The sequence below is a fragment of the Mus caroli genome, unplaced genomic scaffold (genome assembly GCF_978045245.1).
Source record: "Mus caroli unplaced genomic scaffold, Mus_caroli_1 scaffold_18, whole genome shotgun sequence".
Classification (NCBI taxonomy): domain Eukaryota; kingdom Metazoa; phylum Chordata; class Mammalia; order Rodentia; family Muridae; genus Mus; species Mus caroli.
The window spans coordinates 6,755,107-6,776,368 of NW_028227273.1; the positions used below are offsets into that span (position 1 = coordinate 6,755,107).

At 41.2% G+C, this 21,262-nt stretch overlaps 1 protein-coding gene across 2 annotated transcripts in view; it reads left to right on the forward strand.

Annotated features, from left to right (window-relative positions):
* Fbxo11 (F-box protein 11) overlaps positions 1 to 21,262 on the forward strand; it is an 81,354-nt gene that overhangs the window by 41,457 nt on the left and 18,635 nt on the right. For both annotated transcript variants that reach the window (XM_021150053.3, XM_021150055.2), the window contains exons 2-11: positions 13,761 to 13,885; positions 13,992 to 14,073; positions 14,930 to 15,074; positions 16,774 to 16,903; positions 17,914 to 17,997; positions 18,236 to 18,368; positions 20,030 to 20,136; positions 20,219 to 20,330; positions 20,414 to 20,520; positions 20,605 to 20,742. In XM_021150053.3, coding sequence (XP_021005712.1) covers positions 13,761 to 13,885; positions 13,992 to 14,073; positions 14,930 to 15,074; positions 16,774 to 16,903; positions 17,914 to 17,997; positions 18,236 to 18,368; positions 20,030 to 20,136; positions 20,219 to 20,330; positions 20,414 to 20,520; positions 20,605 to 20,742 — 1,163 coding nt within the window. The remainder of the gene's footprint in view (positions 1 to 13,760; positions 13,886 to 13,991; positions 14,074 to 14,929; positions 15,075 to 16,773; positions 16,904 to 17,913; positions 17,998 to 18,235; positions 18,369 to 20,029; positions 20,137 to 20,218; positions 20,331 to 20,413; positions 20,521 to 20,604; positions 20,743 to 21,262) is intronic.

Here is a 21,262-nt window from a genome sequence, read left to right on the forward strand (position 1 = left end):
CACTGACGTTGTCTTGCTGACCCCAAGGCTAAATTTTTGATTAATGTTGGTCGGATTCCAGGGTAAAATTTTTAATTAAGATAGGAATTAAAATCTTATATTCATAATTGACATTTACATTTGCTAGCCATCAGTGTAAAATAGTCAATTTTTTTTTTTGTTTTTGTTTTTGTTTTCGAGACAGGGTTTCTCTGTGTAGTCGTGGCTGTCCTGGAACTCACTTTGTAGCCTGAACTCAGAAATCCACCTGCCTCTGCCTCCCAAGTGCTGGGATTAAAGGCGTGCGCCACCACACCCGGCTGAAATAGTCAATTTTTAATATCCTGGTTATATGACTTCTGGCAAGAGCTAACCAATTGGAACAGTGGTAGAAGTTTTTAAATGTGTATGTGTATGTGTGTGTGGAGGGGGCTAGTGTGTGGGTTTGTGTGCATGTGTGCATAAAATCGGGATCAAACTGAGGAGATGTAAGTTTGCCAGCCTTGCCCAGCAAGTGCCTTTAGCACTAAGCCTATTGCCTACCCAGGGAATATTGTAAATATTGTAATTATTTGGAATTAAGTGCTCAGAAATCCGGTAACACCAAGAGACAGAAACAATATTGGCTTCTGTGCAACCTAACATAGTTTAAAGCCCTATATACTTTATTGTTGGGGGGGAGGGGGGCGACAACACAAAGTCTTCCATTAAGTGTCTGTTTACTTTAAAAATAGATATAGATGTTTTGTTTTGTCGATTTATTAAAAAAAGGGATTCTGTACTGTTGGTGGACAGATAGAAAAATTGACAGACAGCAAGAAAAAGAGAATCCCAGCACTCAAGAGTCAGGCAGACTGTCTCATGTGGCCCTCTCTTAAGATAACGGCCACATAAAAGTTAATATCTTATTATTCTGACTTATAGTCTTCCATTTTACTATGATGGGTCCCACCTTCAGTTTCAATTAATTGTATTCATTTATAGTAACCCAAAAGAAGTATTTTAAGTGACATTTTGGCGCCATCTGCTGTTCTGTAATGTGATGTTCCATTTACATTCATAAAACTTGTAAGAAGGAGATTAAAATACGTTTATTTCATATTTTTGCCCATATAAGCACAAAATTGAATTTCTCTGCCTTGATCTCTGCATCTGGCAGAGACTATAGACTTGCATACAAATACTTTTGTACTCCTGCTTTTGCTGGCTTTGAATATTCGCCCAGTGCCTGTAAGTTTCTAAAGACTTCGCTTTTGGAGTCTCCATGAAAACGGCTCCTGAGGGAAAGACCCACTCGTCTCACACCTCCAGTCATGTTTTATGCCTATTCTTGACTTTGAACACCTATTTTTTCATCTTACATAGGTTTGTTTCTTACCTATATAGTTTCACTGCTGTCCATTCAAATGAACACTCACCCCATAACTCTAAACTGCATGTGTTTCTTAACACCTATCCCTCAGCCCCAAAACAGGGTTGTTGTTTTGTTGTTGTTTGTTTAATTTTTAAAATTGATTTAATTATGATTATTTTTATGTGTGTGTTGTGTAAATGTATGTATGTGCACCATGTGCTTGGTTAATGCCCAAAGAGAACAGAGAAGTGCACTGGGACTTGCGTTACAGATGGTTGTCAACCACCTTGTAGCTTCTGAGAATTGAACCCGCGTAGTCTGGGGGGCCAACGAGTGTTCTTAACTTAGCTGAGTCATCTCTCCAGAGCTTGCTTTGTTTTAAAGTAAATTATTTACTTACTTTATGTTTATGCCTACACTGTCGCTGTCTTCAGACCCACAAAGAGGGCATCAGATCCCATTGCAGATGGTTGTGAGCCACCACGTGGTTGCTGGGAATTGAACTCAGGACCTCTCAAGAGCAGTCATTGCTCTTAACCACTGAGCCATCTCTCCAGCCGCTCTCCAGAGCTTTGAAACAGGGTTTTCATTTACCTCAGGCTACGGCTCAACTCCAACTCTGTAGCTTATACTAGCTTTAACTTCTAATCACCCTTGCATCTCTTTGTGATATACACATGTACATATACATATGCCTATGTATAGCTTCTTTTTATATAAATCATTTCCACTACAAATACAGCATTGAATTTTATAGTCATAGTCTTTAAGGTTTTTTTTTTTTTTTTTGGTCTTTTCGAGACAGGGTTTCTCTGTGTAGCCCTGGCTGTCCTGGAACTCACTTTGTAGACCAGGCTGGCCTCGAACTCAGAAATCCGCCTGCCTCTGCCTCCCAAGTGCTGGGATTAAAGGTGTGCACCACCACCGCCCGGCACATGGTAGGTTTTGAGTAAAGCAGATGAATCTGGCCACTCAGAGCTTTTCCAGTCAAGTCTGTGTTACTGTTAGATACTGTCTTCTGAGTTCTACCTTGCTGAGTAACTTAATTTTAATTTCCTTAAACCTTTTTGGGTGATAGCTGTAGACACTTTCTTTAGCATAATGATGACATTATGTTTCTTGCTTTTCACTGAAACACTGACCTGGATTAAGTTCTGCATTTGCAGTATCAAGGTTAAGGATGTCCATATTGGTGACGTGTGCAAACTGTACAGGTTGTTCAGTGATTTGGGTGCGCATTGAGCGTATTAGTTGAAAATATACCAGTGTTCACCATAAGAATGTGAATGTGTGTAACAACTCTGTAATGACAGAAGCTCAGAATCCTTCTTAGAAGGGGGAACAAAATACCCGTGGAAGGAGTAAAGTTCAGAGCAAAGACTGAAAGAACGGCCATCCAGACTGCCCCACTTGGGGATCCATCCCATAAACAACCACCAAACCCAGACAATATGGCAGATGCCAACAAGAGCCTGCGGACAGGAGCCTGAGATAGCTGTCTCCTGAGGACCTTTGTCAGTGCCTGGCAAATACAGAAGTGGATGCTCACAATCATCCATTGGATGGAACACAGGGTCCCCTCAATGAAGGAGCTAGAGAAAGGACCCAGGGAGCTGAAGGGGTCTGAAGCCCCATAGGAGGAACATCAATATGAACTAAATAGTACCTCCAGAGCTGTTTGGAACTAAACCACCAGTCAAAGAAAACATATGGTGGGGCTTGTGGCTCTAGCTGTATATGTAGTCGGTCATCAATGGGAGGAGAGGCCCTAGGTCCTGTGAAGGTACTATATAGGGGAATGCCAGGACTGGGAATGGGAGTGGGTGAGTTGGGGCGCAGGGGGAGGGGATAGGGGATTTCTGGAGGGAAAACTAGGAAGGGGGATAACTTGAAATGTAAATAAAGAAAATATCTAATAAAAATAATTAAAGAATAACTCTGTAATGCTTACTGTGTACCAGAAGTGTATTTCCTTCTCTAGTACAAAGTTTTCCTCTGCTCTGGGCCTCTCAAGAGATTCTTCTTAGTTATTTCGATGGACTGTTTGTTGTTGACTTTATTTTAATGCGTATGGGTGTTTTGCCTGCATGTCTATCTTTGCACTACTGGCTTGCCTGGTAACATCAGAGGCCAGTACAAGATCCTCTGGGACCAGAGTTATGTCATTTATGAGCCACTATGTGGGTGCTGGAAGTCAAACCCAGGTCCTGGAAGAACAGCCTGTGTGTTTGACCTATGAGCCCTTTTCAGGTCCAGTGGATTGTTCTTAGATACTGTGTGCTGCTTTTATCCTTCTATTACTCTTAGGAAAAATTGTCTGAGTCTTCTTCAAAGATAGAGTGGCTACTCTTTTTCTTGGGGCTTCTTTCTTCCTTCCTTCTTTAAGCCGACTGCATTAGTTGATCGATTCCATCTTCATCTTACTTCTGTATTTATTAGTTAGTTTGGCTGAGTCTGTACGTCTATACGTCTGCAGTGTTTTTTATTCTACCTTCCTTGTGTTTGATAGTTCAGTGGAGAGCCTTACTTCCTCTGTGACCAGTAGTGAGAGCCGTTGTTTTGACATCCACAGTGACAGTTGTTCTATGTTGTATTTGTACTTTTATAGTTTTTTTTTTTTTTTTTAAATCACACTAACTGGCTCCATTGCTGACCTTTTTACAGCTTTAATAAGTGCCTTACATTATTGGCCATTTCACAGCCTTACAAGGAGACTACCTGTAGCTACAGGATACAGTGTTTGTTTTACCCGCAGTCAGTCAGCCCTTGTCATTTATGAATTTAATTCTGTAATTTTTGCTCTTTGAGACCTATCATGAAATTTTTGCCCCATAGGATTTTCTAGATATTAGATGGGGTAATATTAAAGTTTTTTTTTTTTTTTTTGGTTTTTCGAGACAGGGTTTCTCTGTGTAGCCCTGGCTGTCCTGGCACTCACTTTGTAGACCAGGCTGGCCTCGAACTCAGAAATCCGCCTGCCTCTGCCTCCCGAGTGCTGGGATTAAAGGCGTGCGCCACCGTGCCCGGCTTAAAGAATTTTTTTTACCTGGGATTTGTAATAAATTTTGTATTTATTTTCTTAGTTTTCAGTGTCCCACCTCAGTTATGTAAATAGCTAGTATTGAGATGTTGTTTTTACCAGGCACTATTATCAGCTAGATAATAATTACTAAGATATCTAACCATGACATATTTCAAACATTTTTTAAAGTTTTATTTGTGTACAGATTTCTGCTTGCATGTATGCCTTCATACTAGAAGAAGGCACTGAATCTCATTATAGATGGTTATGAGCCACCATGTGGGTGCTGGGAATTGAAGTCAGGACCTCTGGAAGAGTAGCCAGCACTCTTAACTTCTGAGCCATCTCTCCAGCCCTGACACATTTCCATTTTAAAAATGGTGTGTGTGTGTATGTGTGTAAGAGGTCAGGACATCTTTCCATAGTTGTTCTACCATGGGCTCTGGGCATTAAAAGTTCAGATTGTCATCCTGTAAGCACTGTCACCTACTGAGCCAACTTGTGGCCTGCTTAGTTATTTCCATTTTGTAGACAAAGGGAAAAATGGAGTTCAAGTTTAAGAATGAGAAACTGAGCCGAGCATGGTGGCGCATGCCTTTAATCCCAGCACTCGGGAGGCAGAGGTAGGCAGATTTCTGAGTTCTAGGCCAGCCTGGTCTACAGAGTGAGTTCTAGGACAACCAGAGCTGTATGGAGAAACCCTGTCTCGAAAAACCAACAACAACAACAAAAACCACACACACATACACACACACACACACAACAAAATAAAGGATTGAGAAACTGAGGTCAGGAGATGCCTCAGTTAGTTGGTAAAATACTTTACTGTGTAAGCATGAAGACCTAATTCAGATCTTCAGTAACCATAGAATACAGGCCCAGCAGCATGGGTCTGTAATTCCAGTATTGGAGAGGCAGAGACAGAGACCCCAGGAGCTTACTGGCCAGCGAGTGAGCTCCAAAGTCAGAGAGACACTGTCAAAATACTTTAAACAATTTGAAAAAGAGTATAAAGGCCATTACCGTATATCTTCCATATGGGTGCACACACACAAACACACAAATTTCTGAACAGAGCAGGACTAATACCAGATTCTAAACAAAGGCCAGTCTTTCTAGAACTTGTATCTTTCCATTGTACTGAAGAGTCTCCAGTTAATACTGATTTTCTTTTGTGCCCCATTGCATTGTAGTTTTTCTACAAGCCTCTAAAATACTACTGGCAGTAAGTGTAGTTCATAATACTTCATACAGTTTGTATTTAGATAGTGCTTTAGTTAGCAATTTAACGAATAAAACCGTAGCTGGTCATTAACTGCTTATCCTTCTGCCGTAGCCATTGAAGATTTGTACAGTCATGACTGCCTTGTTAGGTGATACTGGTATTTTGGGGTTTTGGTTTTGGTTTGGTTTGGTTTGGCTCTTTAGAAACATTACTAGAATTGTACTGTGGTTATAGTTAACTATAGACAACTATGCAGAGCTGGTACCATCTAAGACAACTACTTATCGGAAGAAAGAGAGCAGACGGGACGCAGAGGCATTGGCAGTTACCTTTTCTCATGTATGTAGTTTAGGTGATGCTCCTGCGTGTATTTCTGTACATCAGTTGTGTGTCTGGTCCTGAGGAGGCCAGAGGGAGGAATTGGGGTTAGATGCGTGTGAGTTGCTGTGTGGGTGCTGGGAATTGGATTTGGGTTCGCTGCATGAACAAGTACTCTTAACTGCTGAGCCGTCTCCAGCCTCAGTTGAATACTCAATGGTTGTAAGAATAAAATGGGAGCCAGCGGATGGCTCAGCAGTCATTGCTGCTTGTGCAGAGGATCTGAGTTCTGTTCCTCACATCCACGTCCCCCACCCCCACCCCCGTAACCACCTGCACCTCCAGCCTTAGGGCATCCACCACCTTTTCTGACCCACGCCAAACACACACCCTTACCTATGCTGAATAATCATTCATATATATATATATATATATATATATATATATACACACACACACACACTCACACACACTACATCACTGCAGGGCACTATGTAGCACTGTACTTACTGAATGGTGAGGTTTTGAAATTTTGTAACATAAATATAACCAGAATGGTCTGACTGCACATTGTATGGCAGGGCAAGCCTGCTTTTCAAAAGCAGATGTACAATACTTACCTTTGGATTCTCTATCTTAAATGCCTCTGCTTTAGGTTAAAAAAATAAAGTTTAAAATAAATGTCTTTATTTCAGTTTATTTGGCTGTGTTAGAAACAGTTGTCAAGTGCAGGTTCTTTGCACTGTGGCTCTTGGAGCTGTGTCTAAACACACGGTTGTTACCGGCACAGATATGACTATTTCCAGTCTGATTTATGTCTCAGGTAAGGAATTTGGAATATAGATAGATGGTCTTTATGTGTGTGGAGGGGATAACTACTGTAAATTTCCATAAACTATATTCTGTAAACCCTTGATATGGCAAGAGAGAGGAGAGGGAGAGGGGGAGAGAGAGAGATACACACACACACACACACTCAAAGATATTTTAGCCTTATGCTAAATAGATACCAGATTATTGTTACTTGTGTCCTAGTACATTTTCATTGCTACTTAATTATAAAGTCTTTTAATATTTACTTTTAAATTTAGAAACCTGTTTCTTTTCTTTAGGCCCTCCTTATCCCAGTGGTCCCAATTTATTATGAAAATTGTAGTGTGTGTGTGTGTGTGTGTGTGTGTGTGTGTGTGTGTGTGTAGGTTACATAGCAAAGCCCTAATTGGCTTAGTCAGTTAGTATTTGGAAGCTACCATGGACCATTGTCTTTATTTATATAATAAATCATATTTTTATTGCATCTTGAATGCCAGATCTGTCTTGGGAAATACTTCTATAATTTCAGGGGGAACAAAAAACAATGTTAAAAAATTAAGAATTTGAAGGTAGGAAAAGTTAGATCAGCTCTTTTTTTTTTTTTTTTTCTTTTCTTTTTTTTTGGTTCTTCAAGACAGGGTTTCTCTGTGTAGCCCTGGCTGGCCTCGAACTCAGAAATCCGCCTGCCTCTGCCTCCCAAGTGCTGGGATTAAAGGTGTGTGCCACCACCGCCCGGCTAGGTCAGTTCCTTTTATTTCTTTTTAGTTTATATCATTTTATTTCTTCAGTAAACATCATAGTTCTCATTAGTTATGGAAATTAAGCAAGTCTTTCTAGAGAGGAATCAACATTTGCTGAGTCTTTAATAGGCACTGAGCTGAAACAGTGAAACAAAGCTCTTGCCTTCAGGGGTTATAATTCTGTTAAAGCGTGACACAGCAAAAGTAAAAACAGTTAAGGCAATTGTCTTAGTCACTGTTCTATTCTGTGAAGAAAGCCAAGACCAAGACAGCTCTCAGGGAAAAAAAAAAGTAATTATGGTGGCTGGCTATGGTTTCAGGCTTAACCCAGTGTAGTGGTGGAGAGCATGGTGGCAGCAAGTGTTGTGCTGGAGAAACACCTGAGAGCTACATCCTGATCTACAGAGAGAGTCACTGGGCGTGGCCTCTGCTTTTGAATCCTCAAAGCCCACCCCCAGTGACAGACTTCTTCCAACAAGGCCTCACCTCCTGATCCTAATTCTATCAGTTTCTCTTCCTGAGCACTCAAATACCTGTGAGCCTATGGTGGGCATCTTACTCCCACCAGCACAGCAGCAGCTCTGCCACAGTAAGAAAGATATGCTCCCTCGTTTGCTTCTTGTTAGTCTTCAATGCTTCCTGTGCTGACAGTGAGGGTGAACTCTGGGTCAATGGGTGGCTGTCTGCCTCATTAACAGGTAAGGTGCAGGAAGGGGAGGTTTGAATAACACATCTAATACTATATGTTGGAGTGTTAAGAAAATTACTGTAAGCACAGCTAATCTAAAACAGTCCAATGTGTGCACACGCTGCTAACATACTATAATGAAACAGCAGAATTGTAGCTAAACCCTAAGGAATAAAGAAGTAAGTCAGGGGTGCTAGAAATCAGAGAAACAAAATCAGTGAGTAGACAGTGCTGCATGGTTGCACAAGGGCTTTTTTGGCCCTGGTTATATGTGATATGAGTCTCAGGCTGGGCCTTAGCACACACAAGGGGACAAGAAGTGTGGCAATGAGGCTTGAAGAGATGGCTCAGTGGTTACATACTTGTTTCTCTTGGAGAGGACCTGGGTTCAATTCCAAGCTCACAGCCTTCTCTGCACAGCTCCAAAGCCCACTTCTGACCCCCATGTGTGTCTGCATATGGTGCACATACATTTATACAGGAAAAACATTCATACACATAGAGTTATTTTTAGAAAAGTGTGACATTGGGACTTTTTAAGAACAACTTAGATAAAAATTAAAACATCCCTAATTATACATAGTGACTAGAAAAAGAACCCATGAGTCAAATATTCATGAAAAACACTTCACTGATAGAAAGAAATCTCTACAGTAATAGGATGGGTGAGGCAGCCCGTGGGTAAAGGACTTGATGCACAAACCTGATTTGAGTTCAGTCCTGGGAACTCAGGGCAGAAGAGAGAACTCTGAAAAGTTGGCCTGCGAATCCATACACAATAAGAAACAAAATTAAATTAAAAATACTTTAAGAGATTAAAGAAGGAATAAAACATGACGAAGTGTTAACAGGTGAGTGTAAAAGCTAGGCCAGATCAACTTCCAAAATAAAGGGTGGTAACACATCCTCAACCACAGGAGGCACGGGGGGGGGGGGGGGGCATCACTAGTTTGAGGCCAGCTTGGTCTATATCACTGTTCCAAGGATATTATATATATAATCAATCACACAGCCCTGTCTCAGAAGGGAGTGATGGTGCTGCTGCTTAAGATGACATTAGAATGCTTGTCTATATTTTTATGAAAAGAACTAAGAAACCTATTACATAATGATAAACTGAATAATTCACCAGGAATTAATAACCTTGATCTGTATCTATTTAAAATTTCACAGTATATAAAATAAAGGTTTGCTGGGCGGTGGTGGCGCACCCCTTTAATCCCAGCACTGGGGAGGCAGAGGCAGGTGCATCTCTGAGTTCAAGGCCTTACTGGGCTACAGAGTGAGTTCCAGGACAGCCAGGGCTACACAGAGAAGCCCTGCCTTGAAAAAAAAAACAAAATAAGTAAGTAAGTAAGTAAATAAATAAATAAATAAATAAATACATACAGGTTTATAGGCTAAATAAATGACCTAGAGACACAGTGGGAAAGTTTTAGTGTATTTCTTTCAGAAGCCAATAGATAACCACACTACCTCCATTCACAAGAAAAGACAGACTATTTCAACTACACTTTGAAAAGCTTGCTTTTTAGAGATTTTTAAATTGGACTCTGAAGTGTAGACGGAGGTATACCTCAGTTGGCAGATATACAGCCTGGTTTTATGTCAACTTGATATAAGCTAGAGTCATCGGAGAAGAAGAAGCCTCAGTTGAGGAAATGCCTCCATAAGATTGGGCTGTAGGATGTTTTCTTAATTACTGATTGATGAGGAAGGGCCCAGCCCATTGTGGGTGGTGCCATCCCTGGGCTGGTGGTCCTGGGTTCTATAAGAAAGCAAGCTGAGCAAACCAGGGGAAGCAAGCCAGTAAGCAGCACTCTCTATGGCCTCTGCATCAGCTCCTGCCTCCAGGTTCCTGTCCTGACTTACTTCAATGACAGACTATGATGTGGAAGTGCAAGCCAAGTAAACCCTTTCCTCTCCAACTTGCTGTTTGGTCATGGTGCTTCAATGTACAATAGAAACCCTAACTAAGACAGTGCATAGACTTCTTGCCTAATGCACGACGCCTTGTTGCAGAGACAAAAGACCTATCATGCTCATTCTAGACAGAAACATTTGTAAAAATTAACCATGTATTAAAGCACAAGTGGGATGACTCCACAAATAACCTGTTACATGGGCTGACTAGTTTCTAACTACAGTGCAAAACAGTTTTCAAGGGTTTACTTGAAAATGATATAAAAAGAAAGGTTTTTATGATGCATCCCAGAATAGCCTCAAACTCTTGGTCCTCCAGCTGTAGCATAGCTTCTTGCATGCTAGGGTTAATAAGCATGTGCCCGGACACCTTGCTAAGAACAGTGTTTAAGTGAAATAACAGCTAAACTTTCAGCTAATTATGCTGTTGTGCCTCAGGCTTCTATTCTTTCTTGAGGAAATATAAAGTCTTGTGGTTTTTCTTTTAGTTATACTGGGGATGATTGCTATTCAGTGGCTAAGTCTATTCATTAAGCAATTGCAAAGGCGTGATTCGGCAGTTTTATTCTTTTCCTCTGGAGTGTTTGTCTGTAGGGAGCTGCTTTCTGTCCACTGTTAGATGATGGTTCCGTTGAAGTCGGGAAGAACATTTTTTTCCTTATTTTATGAATTTGAGTACTTTGCCTGAATGTATGTCTGTCTGTATAACACATGCTTGCCTGGTACCTGGAGAGGTCAGAAGATGTTAGGTCACTTGGAGCTGGAGTTGTGAGCCATCATGTGGACGCTAGGAATTGACCCTGGTCCTCTGGAAGAGCAGGGTCTGAGCCATCTCTCCAGTGATCCCATCTTTTTGTTAGCCAATAAGACTGTAATGGTTGATATAAGCTTGGCCCAGGGAAAGGCACTATTAGGAGGTTGGAGTAGGTGTGTCACAGTGGCTGTGGGTCTTCAGACCCTAGTCCTAGCTGCCTGGAAGTTGTGTTCTCCTGTTTGCCTTTGGAACAAGATGTAGAACTCTCAGCTTCTCCTGCACCATTCCTGCCTGGGCACTGCCATTCTCCCACCTTGATGATAATGGACTGAACCACTGAACCTGTAAGCCAGTCCCAGTTAAATGTTGTCTCTATAAGACTTGCCTTGGTCATGGTATCTGTTCACAGCAGTAAAACCCTAACTAGGACAAAGAGCCTCTTCAAATCGACTCCCTAAACTATGGGAAGTGTGTGTGTGTCCCCTAAACAAGTTCCATATATAGATACGTGTGTAGGGTTTTTATCTGTTTGATTGATTGTTTTGTCCGTTTTGCAGTTTGAGCCTTATACATAATAGGCACTCTTACTAAGCTAGAATTCTCAGCCCTGATTTGTTTACTAACCTGTGTATTAGAAGTAGTTCTTCATCACACTATACAGAATTGCTTTATACTTTGTAACAGCCACACAATAGTTCCTTTGTGTAGCTGGTTGACCGTTATTTTGGTGGTGGTTCTGTAGTTGTAGAGCTACTGCAGTGAATGTCTTGGTATGCACTACTGATTTTCCACATGTGTGAGCATGGGTGCAGGGTCAGTTGTCAGAAATGGAACAGCTGAGTGACAACTTGCCACACAGCCTTCCAAAGAGCAATGAACTGTCTGTCTCTCTTTTTCTTTTTCCTCTCCCTTTGTTTCTTTGTTTTTGTGGTTTTTTTCCCCTCTGGTTTTTCGAGACAGGGTTTTTCTGGGTAGCCCTAGCTGTCCTGGAACTTGCTGTGTAGACCAGGGTGGCCTGCACTCACAGTGATCCGCTGACTCTGCCTCCCAAGTGTTGGGATCAAAGGCGTGCGCCACCACTACCTGGCATTTTTTTCTCCTATTTGTGATGGCACTAGTGTGTAAAGAATCCTTTGGATCTTGGATAATGTGGTAGATAAAAATGATCACACTGTAGTTTTTATTTGCATTTCCTTAGTTTGGAACTGTCTTTCCACTTCTTATGTACCAGTACAATTAGCCCATTGATCATATATTGATTTGTGGATACATTGCCCCTTTGTAATGTATTGCAGTCATTTTTTTTTCCCTAGCCATCTTTTTCTTTTGTCTGGTAGTGTTTATGTTTCCAGAATTTATACTATCAAGATTTTCAAGATTTTTTAAATCCAAGCTACAGAGGCCCGCAGCTCTTTAAGGGCTGAGTTGTCTTTTTATTCCCTAGTGTGTGAGTGTGTGTAACCTACAAACAGAAGTATCCCCTAAAGAGTCATGAGGTTAACACTGACACATCCTGCCTTCTACTCTAGGTTTCCAGATTTCACGGACCGGGGTGGAAGTGTTCTTTTTACAAGAGCCACCACAAGTTGCATTTAGCCTCACCCTAGCTCTTCAAACCCTGTAGCAGAGTGTGCTCTGACAGCTTTGCTTGATCTTCATAATTGATTCATGGTGTCAATCTTTGTTAGGAATTTCGTAGAAATTCTGTGCTGTCAGGTGGTACCGTTTCAGTTTGTCTATTAGAGCTTCTAACATGATTGGCATTAATTCTGTTTCTCTTCCTAACCTGTGGGCAGGTGACTCTGCGCCTTACTTGCCATCCTTGTCAGTGGACTCACACTGGATTCACTGGCTTATGGGTTAAACCTTCATTTGGGATATTATTTGATGCTCTAGCATGACTTTGCCTTTTTAAGCTGACTTCCACATTTTATTTATTTATTTAGAGCGTTTTCTTTCTGCCACAAGATATTCTAGGCTTATTTTGTACTTTCTTGCCCTACCGCCCTGAGATCTACCATTATCCCAACAAGTATGAAACTTTCCTTTTATAGAAAATTATTCAGACGCCGTGCTCCTTGTTTTGGGCAGCTTTGTGTGCTTAGCTGTGGAGAGAGCATCGCTGCCATGCGCAGATTTACATCTGCAGCTCTCCGTCTGCCTGGGAATCAGTGACTTCACACGTTCTACCTTCAATTCCAGGCTCCACAGCACAAGGTTTACTGCTGCTTTCTGGGTTTTTGCTTGTTTGATTTTGGTTTTTGTTTTTATATGTATATGTGTATATTTATAGCTGTTTTCTTGAGCAGAAATCAGGCTTCTATTATCCTGTGTGTTTACTTGGCCTCATATTTTTTGTTTTGTTTTTGTTTTTGTTTTTTTCCCCGAGACAGGGTTTCCCTGTGTAGCCCTGGCTGTCCTGGAACTCACTCTGTAGACCAGGCTGGCCTCCAACTCAGAAATCCACCTGCCTCTGCCTCCCGAGTGCTGGGATTAAAGGCGTGTCACCACTGCCCGGCCCTTGACCTTGATCTCATTTCACTCTGTGAGGTGTCTGCTATCACCTCACCTCGGTGAGGCTGTCTTCCTGCTCTGCCTGAGGCCACTCCCTTTCCCTCCCTGTTCGTGCTCTTAGTTTGTAGCTTTCCTTAGCTGGCGTCTAGGACACAGAAGGTGGCCCCTCCACTGGCTTTGCAGTGGCCCAGCTTGCCTGTCTGCTCACTTCACTCTGCTCTGTCCTGCTCTTCTTCGTATCGAGACATCTCTTCACCCCTCCCCCCCCTTTTTTTCTTAAAGTTTTTCCAAGTTCTATAAGATGTGGAATATCTACCAGATAATCATCCAGTTGGCTGGAATTCCATACAAAATTCTGTTCTTCCCTTCTCTTGCCAAATTTGAAATTTTAGTAAAAGGATGTATCCCATTTTTCTTTTCTGTTTTACAGATGATGTTCCTGCAGATATGGTTGCAGAAGAATCAGGTCCTGGTGCACAAAATAGTCCATACCAACTTCGCAGAAAAACTCTTTTGCCAAAAAGAACAGCGTGTCCTACAAAGAGCAGTATGGAGGTTAGTTCATTGTAATTGTTTTTGTAATGAAAAAATGGGTCACAGTTTTTGAGAATTATGTACAGTAGAAATACTTCATTGATAAGTTTTCTTCTTGGTTTTGAAGGGTGCCTCTACTTCAACTACAGAAAACTTTGGTCATCGAGCAAAGCGTGCAAGAGTGTCTGGGAAGTCACAAGATCTTTCAGGTATTTTGAATGGGAAGTGAAGTTTTAAAAGTTTATATTTGAGCCTAGGTGTAGTGACACATGATTTTAATCCTAGCATTTAGGAGTCAGAGGCAGGGGATCTCTGAATTCAAGACCATACTGGAGAGTTTAGAGAGTCCAGAGAGTTTCAGGACAGTTAGGGCCATAGAGAGAGTCTATCGATGACGGTGATGATGATGGTGGTGGTGGTGGTGGTGATGATATGGTAAGTGAAACTGAAAACTAAATATTATCTGAAGATATTGAGTAGTTACTGTTTTAAAATACTTAGAGCTCTAATCTTTCCCTCTTTAACTTATTTTAAAATTTATTTTTATTTTTAATTATGTGTGCTTCTGTGGCTAAATAAGCTGGAAGGAGGGCATTAGGTTTCCTGGAGCTGGATCTACAGGCTGTTGTGAGCTTCAGGTTATAGGTGCTGAGAACCAAAAGGGTCCTCTGCACGACCCGTACAAATTTAAATGATGAGCTGTCTTTCTAGCCCGTCTTATTTTTATATAAAAGCTTTTGGGTTTTGTTTTTTGTTTTTTAATAGCCACACTAAATGGTATAGCCATAACCACTTGGGAGGCTAACGGGCTGGAAAAGGAAGTTAGAGTGAGTTCAAGACCAGCCTAGGAAGCTTTTCAAGACTGCCTTAAACACCAAACAGACAAACAAACTAGATAACACATTGTGTGTGTGTGTGTGTGTGTGTGTGTGTGTGTGTGTGTGTGTAAGATAAAGGGAAAATATATCAGTAAAGGCACAAGCTGTTTGTTAGATAAAATAATTTCTTTAGTGAGGAAGTCATTCCTGTTAAATGACTCATATTCTGTCTGTTAATCTCTTTTAGCAGCACCTGCTGAACAGTATCTTCAGGAGAAGCTACCAGATGAAGTAGTTTTAAAAATATTTTCTTATTTGCTGGAACAAGACCTTTGTAGAGCTGCTTGCGTGTGTAAACGCTTCAGTGAGCTTGCTAATGATCCAATTTTGTGGTGAGTGATAGCTCCTGTTGCCTTGAAAGACAGTGTGTGACACCAAAGCTGCAGGGAAGGGAGGTGGAAGGGTGGGCTTCTCGTTACAACTGAGTCATTAAAAGAAAATGACAATGGTTATCATAAATGTGGAGAACTTGTTAATCCAAGAAGTACTATAAACAAGAAGTTATCCCTATCATTTACATTTCATAACAACCGAGCAATTTGTGAGGGAATCTTTTATTTATGGAGTCAAGTAGCATATTGAAGACAGAATCTTCTATAGCACACACAGGCTGGCCTCAAAGTGACTATGTAGCTGAGGCTGCCCTTAAACTACCGATCCTCCTGTTTTCAGCCAACACTCCCAACTCATTTTGTTTTTACATTTGTTTGTTTGTTTTTATGAAGCAGAGTTGGGGTTTAACAAAGATATTTCAGTATAGACTGTGTCTGTGTGAAGAAAGAGATGCTCAGAAGAAAGTAGGACATGCCAGGAGCATGGGTGTGGCCTTACCAAAGAAAAGTCAGGTGAAGTAAGATATACCCAAGTGCTAATACAGGCTTCTCCAAGGAGTGCTGCCTCATTTTTTAAAAGCAGAGTTAGTTGGGTGTGGTAGCACACACCTTTAATCCATCCCCAGCAGAGGCTTGCAGAGTTCAAGGCCAGCGTGGCCTACAAAGAGAGTTGCAGGCAAGACTAGGCTACATAGTGAGACTACACACCGTGTATGGCGGGACTGTGCTTTCTGGGCTGGAGAGACTCACTCTTAGGCTCACCCCTACAACCAGTTGTAGGGGTCCAGTATCTTTTCAAGTCTCTGCAGGCACAGCACATATGTGGTGCATACATATATGCAGGCAAAACACACATACATTTTTTTGATTTATTAATTTATTAATATGTAAGTACACTGTAGCTGACTTCAGACACTCCAGAAAAGGGCATCGCGTCATATCTCGTTACGGATGATTGTGAGCCACCATGTGGTTGCTGGGATTTGAACTCATGACCTTTGGAAGAGCAGTCAGTGCTCTTACCTGCTGAGCCATCTCACCAGCCCCATATTTTTTTAACTTTTAAATTTTGTTTGTTTGTTTAAAGCAGGGTTTTCCTGTGTGTAGCCCGGGCTGTCCTGAAACTTCACTCTGTAGACCTAGCTGGCCTTGCGTCTGGATCTGCCTGCCTCTGCCTTCCGAGTGCTGAGATTAAAGACATGCCACTACTGCTGCCCATCTTTTTAAAATTAGTAATTTAAAACAATATTTCTTCAGCTGGGAATAGTACCACACACCTTTACTCCCGGTGCTTGGGAGGCGCAGGCAGACAGGGGTGGATCTTTGTTATCTCAAAGCTAACTTGGTCTACAGAATGACTTCCAGGATAGCCAAGACTACATAGTGAGCGCCTGTCTGCAAGGGGAAAAAGGAAGGTATGTTGTCTGCCTACTGGAACATGTCTGTGGTCTCAGCTACTCAGAAGGGTGAGGCAGGAGGCTCTCTTGGGTCTAGGAGTTTAGAGCCAGCCTGGACGACAGAGACGACCCTACACCACAGCACCATCTCAGAAGCCAGTGCATTAATTACTTTCTATATTATGGTATTTAATTTGGCTATCCTTATTGAAATTTTGGTCATTCATCTAACTTATATTTAATATTTTATTAATCTAGAGGATATTTTATAAGGATATCTTTAATTCCCTTTTTCCCCTCAGGAAACGATTATATATGGAAGTATTTGAATATACCCGGCCGATGATGCATCCTGAACCTGGTAAATTCTACCAGATTAATCCAGAAGAATATGAACATCCAAATCCATGGAAAGAAAGTTTTCAACAGTTGGTATGAAATATAGAAAATACAGACTTATTTGTAGATGCATTTCTTTACAAGAATAAAGTCATCCAGAAAGAGATGGCTCAGTGGTTAAGAGCATGCGCTGTTCTTCTAAGGGACCTGAGTTTAGATCCCAGCACCCACACGGCAGCTCTAGACCAGGGCATCCAGTGTCCTCCCTCTTCTGTCCAGCTGCACTCACATGCACATCCCACACACAACTGTACATAATATAAAGCTTTTAATAAGTGTATCCAAGACTAGAGAGAGTATTAACTGCAGGCACAATGCCACACACCTGCAGTCCAGCACGCAGGACATAGGCAGGAAGGTCCCAAGCTGAAGACCAGCCTCGGTCACGTTGTCAAACTGTCTTAAAGGAAAGAAAGATGTCGGAAGCCTCAGTAACACAAGTGTTAGGATTCCAGTGGATCTGTTTAAATTTGTACATAAATTAGTAGGTGTTAGTAACTTAAAAGTTCCACGTATAGCTTCCTTCTTTTTTAAAAAACAAGGTCTCACTGTGTAGTTCTGGCTAGCCTACAGCTCAAAGTCCCACCTGTCTCTCCCTCCACTTGTGCTGGGATTGTAGACATACACCACTCCCTTCCTAGTTGAACTTTCTTCTAGTTCATCAGTTTGAGTTCTCAGCTGGGGTTGGTTTTGCTTCTCAAATGTCAGAGCATTTGACAGTCTGGAGATAATTTTCTGTTTGTCAACAGAAGAGGGCACTTCCCTTTAGTGTTAAGCACAGTATTAAGAGGCCACAGATACCACTGAACCCCTCCACTTCTTGGGGCAGCTCCCATGTCAAAGAATTATGTAGCCTAAACTAATAGTAGTGGTAGAATTGAAGTCTGCCCCTGTCTTACTGTATAGTAATGAATCGATTTCTTCCTTGTACTGTATGACTGGAAATTAGTCGGGATAGTTGTGAATTGTTTTATATTTAATAAATGTTATACTTTTGGACATTGATTTAAATACAATGTTTTGTCTTGTTTCTGACATCTTAGTATAAAGGTGCTCATGTAAAGCCAGGATTTGCGGAACATTTCTATAGTAATCCTGCAAGATACAAAGGAAGAGAAAACATGTTGGTATGTTTGGTTTTATTTTGTAATTGGCATATTGGGTTTTGTTGCACTGTTTTCAAATAGAACGTGTCTTTGACCTCTCCTTCCTTGTTTCCCTTGTCATTGCTATGTGACATTTGTTCTGTACTTCTGTGAACACGTCTAGCCTTGTCATCTGTATTTTTATGAAATTACATAGTAATTTTGTTCTGTGTCATAGTAACTCTTCCACACTTACATTTTTATTTTTATTTTTTTCTAGTATTATGATACTATTGAAGATGCCCTTGGAGGAGTACAAGAAGCACATTTTGATGGACTTATCTTTGTTCATTCTGGAATTTATACTGATGAATGGATATATATTGAATCTCCAATCACTATGATTGGTGCAGGTATTTTGAAACTCATTATTGTTAGAATTTTAGCACTTTTCATATTAGTTCCTTTACATATTGGGTCTTTTTTTAGTGTTAGTGTCTTAAAATCTGGTTGGAGTTGCTAATACCTTAATAGGAAAGCATAGCAGCAAAGATTCTTTGACTACTTCACGTAAGCGAAGTGAAAGCAGAAAAGGTTAGAGCTATAGGTGCATGTGGTTTTCATGTCACTGGTTTCTCCAGCTGCCTTCAGTTACTCATTTCAAGAGAAGGATAGGCATGTTATTTTTGTTTTGAAAACAAGCATGCTGGGCTCTTTGGTTTTGTTTTTTGTGTTGTTGGAGCTCAAACCTAGGACCTTGTATGTACTTACTGTACGAGCGTTCCACCATGGAAGGATCTCCCTACCACTGATGCTTATGTTTCCAGTGCTGTGATGTATTGCTTTTGCTTTTTAGATTTGTTTATTTTATTTCACGTGTTCCTGTATATTTGTATATATGTGCACCATGTGCTTGCCTAGTGCCTGCACAGGTCAGAAGAGGGAGTAAGATCCTCTGGAACTGGAGTTAGAAATGGTTGTGAGCCTCTATGTGAGTGCTGGGACCTGGCCCCAGGTCCTCTATAAGAGCTCTTCATCATCGAGCCAGCTCTTTATCTTTAGCCTCTATTGCTGTGGGGTTTTTTTTGTTTGTTTGTTTGGTTGGGGTTTTTTTTGGATTTTTTCAAGACAGGGTTTCTCTGTGTAGCCCTGGGTGTCCTGGAACTCACTCTGTAGACCAGGCTGGCCTCGAACTCAGAAATCCGCCTGCCTCTGCCTCCCAAGTGCTGGGATTAAAGGCGTGTGCCACAACACCCGGCAATTGCTGTGTTTTTAAAGAAAGAAATGATAACTTCTAAGTGCTTTTTTACAAAGTCAAGTCTCTAACACTAAATACAATGAGATATTTATTAAACATTGATAGTTATCTTAAGAGTTGACGCAGTCTTTGGTTTCTTTTTGAGAATACATTAAATCGACCACTTTAAAGGCAGCTAGCAGTGTTATCCACTGAAGAGCTCTGCATTACTGCTGCTTTGCTGCCCTTCCCACCTCTGTCATAAAGAGGAGAGGGCTTGAGAGTGCTCTGTTAGTCCGGCATGTCTAAGACTTGTTCAAGCCCAAGGCCCATCATTCCCTAAAAACAAGAGAAAAGTTTGCTGCTTTTAGTTTTAAACTCACAACTTTAAAAATGAATGTCATATTGAAAATTAATATAAAGATATCACTCCCCGTGGGCTGATGTCTTTTGTTGTTTTTTTGTTTTTTATGTATATGAGTGGTCTGTTTGCATGTACATCCATGTGCCAGCAGAGGGCATCAGATCCCATCACAGATGGCTGTGAGCCACTGTGTGGTTGCTTGGAATTGAACTCAGGTCCTCTGGAAGAGCAGGAAGCACTCTTATGTCCTGAGCTGCCTCCAGCCCAGTATTCACTACTGCTTTAAACATGGCGATGTGGGCCTGTCACCCCAGCACTGGGGGAGAGGAATTGGGAGGATCCCAAGTTTGATGCCATCCTGAGCCCTGCCTTTTGCAGGGTAGGGAGGAGGGTGGGATGGTGGAAATTTTCTCTTTACAAATTCCTCACTGACTGAATAGATGAAGGTGATTTGTTTAAACCTTCTTCCACAGCACCCGGGAAGGTTGCAGACAAGGTCATCATTGAGAACACTAGAGACTCGACCTTCGTGTTCATGGAAGGCTCTGAAGACGCGTATGTTGGATACATGACGATAAGAGTGAGAACATTTTCATTTTGAAATACTTTTTGAATTGGGTAATTTAGTAGTTGTTATTTCAAATAAAATTTCTACTTTTCAGTTCAACCCTGATGACAAATCTGCTCAGCATCACAACGCACACCACTGCTTAGAGATCACAGTCAACTGCAGCCCTATTATTGACCACTGTATAATCCGCAGCACATGCACAGGTCGGTGCTTCCTCTGTGTCTGTGTAGCGTGGACCCACGGCATTATTCCTTAGTAAGCTCTGTAATGAATATTTCTCTTACAGTTGGTTCTGCAGTGTGTGTCAGTGGCCAGGGGGCGTGTCCCACTATCAAGCATTGTAACATCAGTGACTGTGAAAACGTCGGACTTTATATAACAGATCATGCACAGGTACTTAATTTGGACTTTTGTTTTAACTATTTTTTTCATTAATATATTTGAAACTGCAATAATGTTTATTTCTCATTTTTGTAGGGAATATATGAAGATAATGAAATTTCTAATAATGCGTTAGCTGGGATTTGGGTTAAAAATCATGGAAATCCAATTATTAGACGGAATCACATTCATCATGGACGTGATGTTGGTGTGTTCACATTTGATCATGGCATGGTAAGATTTATTCTGATAAAACCTTACTCTGCCAATTAACATTTCGTACTTCAGTGTTATTTTGTATCAGATTATCTGAATTGAAGAGTTACTACTATATTTTTAAGTCATACAATATTCATTCTATGAATTCACATGCCCAAAGCATCATATCCAGTATAATCATCGAGTTGATAATGATCTTTGAAGCCTCACCCAATCGTTCTCATGGCTGAATGTCAGTAGAAATATCATGGAGTCCAGTGGGGAAAGAGTCTGTGTCTGTGTGTCTATTTCTAGTTCCATATCTGATACAATAAGAATTTCTAAAAAGGCCGTGTTATGGTGGCGCACGCCTTTAATCCCAGCACTCGGGAGGCAGAGGCAGGTGGATTTCTGAGTTCGAGGCCAGGCTGGTCTACAGAGTGAGTTCCAGGACAGCCAGGGCTACACAGAGAACCCCTCCCCCCCCAAAAAAGAATTTCCAAACATGAGCCCCCACTCCCCCCCCCAAAAAAGAAAAGAAACAAACATTTTTACT